General features: G+C 48.4%; 1 protein-coding gene across 1 annotated transcript; it reads right to left on the bottom strand.

Annotated features, from left to right (window-relative positions):
• Positions 1-1,074: 1,074 nt before the first annotated feature.
• IL17C (interleukin 17C) lies at positions 1,075-7,588 on the bottom strand. The gene is made up of 3 exons (XM_087729311.1): positions 7,436-7,588; positions 2,783-3,069; positions 1,075-1,507 (listed from the first exon to the last, which is right to left on the bottom strand). Exons 1-3 carry the CDS (start codon positions 7,586-7,588, stop codon positions 1,255-1,257), a joined length of 693 nt encoding a protein of 230 aa, XP_087585437.1. The 3' UTR covers positions 1,075-1,254.
• Positions 7,589-7,856: the final 268 nt, after the last annotated feature.

The following is a 7,856-nucleotide window of genomic DNA, read 5'->3' as shown; positions in this document are numbered from 1 at the left end:
TGGAAGGCTGAGTCAACCTTGAGCCGGTGAGATTTGAACAGACGAACTGCAGAACTGCAGTCAGCTGAGGTAGCCTGCAGTGCTGCATTTAACCACTGCGCCACCTTGGCTCTCTGTAGTTAGACTTATATACCGCTTCATAGGGCTTTCAGCCCTCTCTAAGCGGTTTACAGAGTCAGCATATTGCCCCCAACAACAATCCGGGTCCTCATTTCACCCACCTCGGAAGGATGGAAGGCTGAGTCAACCCTGAGCCGGTGAGATTAGAACTGCTGAACTGCAGATAGCAGTCAGCTAAAGTGGCCTGCAGTACTGCACCTTAACCACTGCGCCACCTCGGCTCTTCAAATGATCAGCCCTGCTCCCCTGTTAGGAATAAAGCCACCTGAATCAGCTGTTTTCAGTACGGAAATAAAATCTTTATTAATGCAGGGAGTGCAACCCCCAGGAACAATAAATATTGTATCACATTACAATAAATACATATAAATAATCCAATAATTTAAATCACTTTACAATAAAAGGAGAGCAAAGGTCATTGGAACAAGGAAATAAATGGGGGGGGGTGTCTCTTGTCTGAGCATCTGTGAAGCTCGGACTACAGAGTCACCTGGGGCAATATAAGGAAGGGGCCTGCTTCAGTCCAGCCATAGCAGCCCCTGGGGGCTTGGGGGGGGGGGAAAGCCAGCCATGTCCCAGTCCACCTTAGGGGTAAAATGAAGGCCGAACCTCACATCCACGCTGTGAGACACATCCAACATCTCTCCTGTGAAGGAGCCCTGCAGGACCTCCCACCACGCACCAGGAGGCAGATCAGAGCTAGCCTTAGGCAGGCACAGAATGTTGGGGTGCTGGGGTGGCCCTGGGACCGCTAAGAATACTGCCCCCCCCAAAAAAGGGACACAAAGGTGTAGGGAAGGCTTCTTCTGCAAATCGGCCCAACTTTCCTCAGGAGTAATAAATATAATAACTTGGAGCATTTGAACATCTGAAAAATACGTTAACATAAATACAAATAAATAATAAAATAAATCCTTTTCATCTTAACAAAGGCTTTTTAAGGAGCTTCTGGCTGGGTGGCCCCTCGAGGGGAGGGGAAGGGGGTCCAGGCCGCCACTCGTCCTCTCCAGAGGAAGGATGTCTCAGCCACCGGCTGCTAAGCACCAATGCTTTAAAACAAACACAACTATTCCGGATGATGCTGGAGGGGTGAGGGACGCGGACCGAAGCCCCCAGGACCAGCCTAGGGTCTGCTCAGCTGCTGTATTGCGGGACGGCACAGGTGCAGGCCACGGGCACGTTGATGTAATCCTTCTCGAAGGTGAACTTCTCCACGCTGCCGCCGTTGTGCGGGCAGGCCTTCCGGCGAAAGACCATGGTTCGCTGGAAGATCTCCACTGAGTTGAGGGCGATGATCTCCTGGCCATCCTTGCTATTGATGCAACCTTTGCAGCTGCACCTGGCGAAGGCCAGCTGGCGGGGGTACCGGTCTTCATCTTCATCGATGCTGTGGAACAGAGGAAGAGGAAGGGGGGGTTAGAAGCCGCCATGTCTCCCCTCCCCTGCCCAAGGAATCCTGGGGACTCTTTGCTGAGAAGTGGGAACCGGAGAAGGAAGGCGAAGAAGGCTGGAGAAGCTTCGTGGGGGGGGGGGGATGTGCAAGAGAGCCCCTGTCTGGTGGGAAGGCCTGTGCGCTGCTGGATCAGGCCAACCGCTTGGGAAAGGGAGGACTCGTTTGTCCCCCAACATCCCAGGAGGAGGCAACGCTCCTCTTGGTGACATGGTGCAGGGTCTCCTGCTTAGGTGGAGGCTTAGAGTAGTTGACCTACAAGGTCCCTCCCAACTCTGTCAATCTGTTAATCTTTCTCTGTCCTGAGCCACGAGATCCCCAAGGAGATTCCATCCGTGACCCGTCAAAACCGCGTTCCACAAAAGCGCGGTCGACGAAATCGCGCATGTGACGTCATCACAACGCGACGAAAAAGATCGAAAAATTGAAATAAAAATTAAATTACAGCAAGCCGATTCACATAAAGGTAAGCGTTAGGTTAAGGGTTAGGGTTAGGTTTAGGTTAAGGGTTAGGGTTAGGTTTAGAGCCTTAGCGTTACGTTTAGCGTTAGGTTAAGGGTTAGCATTAGGTTTTTCGTTAGGTTAAGGGTTAGGTTTAGGGTTAGGTTAAGGGTTAGGTTAAGGGTTAGGTTTAGGGTTAGGTTTAGGGTTAGGTTTAGGGTTAGGTTTAGGGTTAGGTTTAGGGTTAGGTTTAGCGTTAGGTTAAGGGTTAGGTTTAGCGTTAGGTTAAGGGTTAGGTTTAGGGTTAGGTTTAGGGTTAGGTTTAGGGTTAGGTTTGGGGTTAGGTTTAGGGTTAGGTTTAGGGTTAGGTTTGGGGGGGTTAGGGTAAGGTTTTCGCTTTATTTTTACATTTTTCGATCTTTTTCGTCGCGCTGTGATGACGTCACATACGGGCTTTCGTCGACCGCGATTTTGTCGTCCGCGGTTTTGTGGTGGAACCGATTCCATCACCCAAGAGGGCCAAGCCATCCTGGGCGTTGTTGGCCTCTGGAAATGGGGTGGTGAACCCAGGGATTCTTAGCAACCATCCCCTGTGAAGGTCTTTAGAGACACCTGGATGGCACCCCAGCCATGAAAGGGGAAAGGTCTGGGCTGGGCCAAGGAGGAGCAGATGGAGGGCAATCCCAGTTTGACCCCTGCCTTTCCAACATCACCCCATGGCTTCCCAGTTCCCCGGCTGCCTCCCCCTCCTCCGTGACCCAAGGCCCTTACTAGTATGTCCAGGGAGAGATGGAGCGTTTGTGCAGTTCGCCGCTCTGCATGTCCTGGACCTTCAGGCCGGGGCAGCTGTGGCCGTGGTGCCTCCGTGCCCATGGGCGGCTGCCCTGCTCATCCTGCAGGAACGGGACCAGCTGCACGCAGTCTTGTTGTCCCAACAAGGTGACCCAGTTCCGAAACTGCACTGGGATCGGGTCGTTCCCCAATTCCTCCGTCGTGAAGCACTCCCTGTGCTTGGCATCTGCCCAGGCGAGGCACAGAAGGACGACCAGGAGGGACCACTGGAGGGAGCAGAAGGGAGGTTAAGGGAGGCTCTGGGATCTTCCACTTTCCCCTACTCCTTAATAGCAATAGCAATAGCAGTTAGACTTATATACCGCTTCATAGGGCTTTCAGCCCTCTCTAAGCGGTTTACAGAGTCAGCATATCGCCCCCAACAACAATCCGGGTCCTCATTTTACCCACCTCGGAAGGATGGAAGGCTGAGTCAACCCTGAGCCGGTGAGATTTGAACCGCTGAACTGCAGATAGCAGTCAGCTGAAGTAGCCCGCAGTGCTGCATTTAACCACTGCGCCACCTTGGCTCTATCTATCTATCTATCTATCTATCTAGCTATCTATCTATCTATCTATCTATCTATCTATCTATCTATCTATCTATCATTGATCATCTAATCTACCTACCTACCTACCTACCTACCTACCTACCTACCTACCTACCTACCTACCTATTTCTATTATTTCTATTTCTATTTCTATTTCTATTTCTATTTCTCTATCTATCTATCTATCTATCTATCTATCTATCTATCTATCTATCTATCTATCTATCTATCATCTATCTATCTATCTATCTATCTATCTATCTATCTATCTATCTCTATCTATCTATCTATCTATCTATCTATCTATCTATCTATCTATCAATAGCAGTTAGACTTATATGCCGCTTCATAGGGCTTTCAGCCCTCTCTAAGCGGTTTACAGAGTCAGCATATCGCCCCCAACAACAATCCGGGTCCTCATTTTACCCACCTCGGAAGGATGGAAGGCTGAGTCAACCTTGAGCCGGTGAGATTTGAACAGCCGAACTGCAATCAGCTGAAGTAGCCTGCAGTGCTGCATTTAACCACTAAGCCACCTCGGCTCTTTCCTTTCCCCCAGCAGAGCCTCATTCAGGATTAGTGAGAGGTTATTTCTTTATCAGGTCAACGGAGAGTCCATCCAGATCATGGTTGTCCCAAAGGTGTTTTTTTATTTCCCCTCTCCAAAAGACAACTAGAATTTCTTGGATTTTTTCCTTGAAAATGTTTTGCTTCTCATCCAAGAAGCTTCTTCCGTTCTCAAGGAAAAAGCACCTTTCGGACTATCAAGTGTATAACAGAGAGGAGCGTTTGCCACCTCTGAGTGGACCGACTGTTGCTTGATTGATCCCCATTCCCTGAGCTTTGGGGTCAGGAATTAAACCCCAAAGATTCTCTCTCCAGTGGGAGGTTGAGAACCCTACAACCCCAATGAATTTAAAAGACATTTTCTTATCCACATGTGAAGGGAAGGCATTCCAGGAAGCCTCTGCCCTTGGCACTCTCTAGAGAATAGCCTCTGCTCCTTCCTTTTGTGCCAAGCAACCATAACATTGTTTGGCAACTGAAAAGAAGCCAAGACATTTTTGTGGCCAAATAGCGTCAACCTGAGTTTTAGGCGGCTGGCAAAGTGAGATGCTCTGCCTTTCGAAAGGCTGCTTCCCGAGAGCGACGGATGAAGGAGGAGAAGGAGGAGATGCCTCCTCTCTGAAGACTCTGCCTCCCTCTGCTCCCGCAGCCTTCGGTGCCTTAGCCGCCCCTGGAACTGAGCATGTGCCGAGTGCTTGAAGCACATCCGAGCACATGCCACGCCACCGGCAGGTGGGCAGACCCAGAGGCCATCCGCTCCTCGCTGCCTTTGCTGGCTAATTGCCCAGACTCCCTGGCCAGGTGTCTGACTGGCCCCGAGGCATTTCCTTCGCACACCTGGTGGTGGCAGAGGCTGCCTTCTTACCATTTCGGCTGAGTTGTCGGGAAAGAAGCAGAGAAGGATGCTCGGAGTCCCTTTTCGGTTTCTCAGCTGCCGCTCCGAGTGGAGAAGTCCGTTGCAGGGTGGATCTGAGACACCTTCATACCTGCCTCCTGTTATATACCCAGAGATGTTACCTGCCTGGAAACTCCAAGCTTTTTTTTCCCTCCCCCCTTTGGGGAAATAGTTGAGTGTACTATTTCCTCCTTGGCCTATGCAATCACTCTTGCGAGTTTCTCACTTTTACTGGATGGCTAACACGGAACCTAACCAGGTTTAGTGGCTTCCTAAAAAAAAAAACAACAACTTATTGGCTTTCTACTCTTCCAATACTTTATTTTTTTTTACAAAAAAGGACATGTTTTTATTTCTCAGGGTCCAATTTCCAGAAGCTGAAGTACACAAGTCTTTTTTTTTTAATAGAAATTTATTTATTTTTGTTACATAGACAACATAATCACATAACAATAGAAAAAGAAAGGCAGAGGGAAAAAAAAACACAAAAATGAAGAAAGACAAAGCCCATCGTCCCCTGCAGTATGTCATTTGATTACAGGTGTTTTAACCTTTATCATTCTTATACATTCATTGTTTCATTTAACAGATTATAATTTCGTATCGTTTCTTATTCCCCTGCCTGTGGCGATCCATCCCTACTACGTTTCCCCCCCACACACACCCCGTATCTCTCTCTTATATATTTAATAGACACCACAATAACCTAGGATTAAAAAAAAGGAAAAAGCACAAAAAGAAAAAAGAAAAAATCATCACATGCAGCATGTCATTTGGTTACAAGTGTTTTAACATCTACACCTTCAAATAATATTTACCGTCTCAAATGTACACAAGTCTTAAAGTTGTTGAGGTTGGAACCCCCCCCCCTTTAGTTCCTTACAGAAAACGAATTAACTTGCTATTTTAGTTTCTATTTAATCTTGGCTTATCCTGGGGGCAAAGGGGTGTTTCTGTCTCAAGTTGCCCCAGACTTCTGTTGGGGTGCTCTGCGGACAATTTCCTCAGAGGGAGAGGAAGTGGACAAGATGTGTGATGGGCTACAAAAGCAGCTCACAATGGAAGGAGATTCAAGGAGACTGTTGGTTTGACGAGATTTCTGTCTCAGCCTCCCCCCAACCCAAGACTTCTGTGAAACTCAAAAGCCTCCATATTTTGCAATGAAGCGATGTACCGAATTCAATATTGGAAATAAACCTCATTTAGGAATCAACCTAGCCAGGGGGTTGGACTAGAAGACCTCCAAGGTCCCTTCCAACTCTGTTGTTCTATTCTATTCTATTCTATTCTGTTCTGTTCTGTTCTGTTTTGCTCTGCTTTGCTCTATTCTATTCTATTTTCTATTCTATTCTATTAAATCACAATTTGAAACAGACATAGGGGGGAGTGGGGAGAATCTCCCCTGAGATTTGAATAGATTGGATGGTTACAAAGCTGTGAGCAGATCTCCCGGAGCCCCTGAGGACCAGGGAGAATCTACTCTATAGGGCAAAAAAGGAAGTGGAATGGAAAGCACCAGGGTATTTAGCAACAGAGACTCGCTAGGAAAAAAAAAGAAGAAGAAAGGAAGCAGGAAAAAGGATGGAATTGGGAACAAGGGAGAAGCAGGAAACATCCAGAGTTTTTTTTCCCCCAACTGTAGATTTCCCTGTAAAGGGATTTGTGTTGTAGCTCATGTTTAAGACTTAACACTTTTTGGTAGTTTCCACCCATCCCCAAAAGCAACAACGCAAAGGGCAAATTAAAAGTGTTTGTTGGATTTAGAATAGAATAGAATAGAATTTTATTATTTGTATGCCGCCCTTCTCCGGGAGGACTCAGGGCGGCGAACAATTCAAGGGGAAAAAAAGGGGAACATAAAAAACAAAATACAGATAATTAAAATAAGCAAGAGTCACACAACCATACATGTCGAGAGGGGAGGGAACTCATCGCCCTCAGGCCTGCCGGCAAAGCCAGGTTTTGACGGTTTTTCGGAAGGCCTGGAGAGAGGTGAGGGTCCGAATCCCTGTTCATTCCCAAGGGGGTGGGAGCCCGTTTCCAAGTCTCTGTAGAAGACTCCTTTGATGTTTCCCCTCGACTAGTCGCTTAGTGGTGACATAGACTCTCTTGGGGGCCAAGCAGAAGAAACGGAGGCTCCCCTCTGAGGTCTTGAAAGGAAGGGACGAGAGGAAATCTCTCCAAACTGCTCCCTCCCAAAAATGGTTCCCTTCCTTCCCCCTGGGACGCGTAAGGGAGACGGTTAGGCCAACGACGGTAAAGGCTTGGGAGCAAAATCCACTCAAGGCTACTGAGCCTCAGTTCCTTTGCTTGGGAAGAGGTGAGCTGGCTCAGCTTGACGAGGAAGAAGGGAAGAATTTGAATAAAATGCACTAAAGTGGACTTCCTGTTTCAAGAAGGTTTTGTGGGCTGAAGGTAAGGAAGGAAAGGAAAGGGAGTGGGAAGCTCTCCAGTCCGCTGAGCGGTGGCCAAGCTGACATGTTATCCCCAAGAACACGGCTAACATCCAAAGCTGGCTAAGGAAGGATGGGACAGGAGAATCCCTCAACGCCCCACAGGGGGTTTTCACTCTGACCCAACATGGGGGTTGATGGCTTGGAAGGGATGGGTGAATCGGCCATTCTGGTTTGGCAAAGCGAGGGAGCTTAGAACCCGAAAGGAGCAAAATCCTTGGCCGGAACAGGGAATCCCCCGGGAGATGACGGGACAATCATCCGCCAGGAATGCTCCCATTCCGATCTCTCCTTTGCTGAATCTGCCCCACTGGGTAGAAATGGGCTCTTCCCCAGGCAATGGGGAGGAGGAGGAGGAGGAAAACGTGTTTTCTTTTTCCCACAAGGGAGAAGGAGAAAGGAGGAGAGGAAACCATCCCTTAGCGCCTGAAGGCAGGACAAGGAACAACGGATGGAAGCCAGTCAAGGAGAGAAGCAGACTAGAACTCAGAAGAAATTGACAGTGGAACAGAAGTTGCCTCCAGAAGTTGTGGGTGCGCCATCACTGG

This window comes from Thamnophis sirtalis, unplaced genomic scaffold (genome assembly GCF_051295495.1).
Source record: "Thamnophis sirtalis isolate CommonGarterSnake01/CBP01778 unplaced genomic scaffold, rThaSir2_p1.2 scaffold_14, whole genome shotgun sequence".
NCBI classification, from domain to species: Eukaryota; Metazoa; Chordata; class Lepidosauria; order Squamata; family Natricidae; genus Thamnophis; species Thamnophis sirtalis.
The sequence above is the reverse complement of the archived record's forward strand: the minus strand, read 5'-3'. Positions and strand labels throughout refer to the sequence as shown.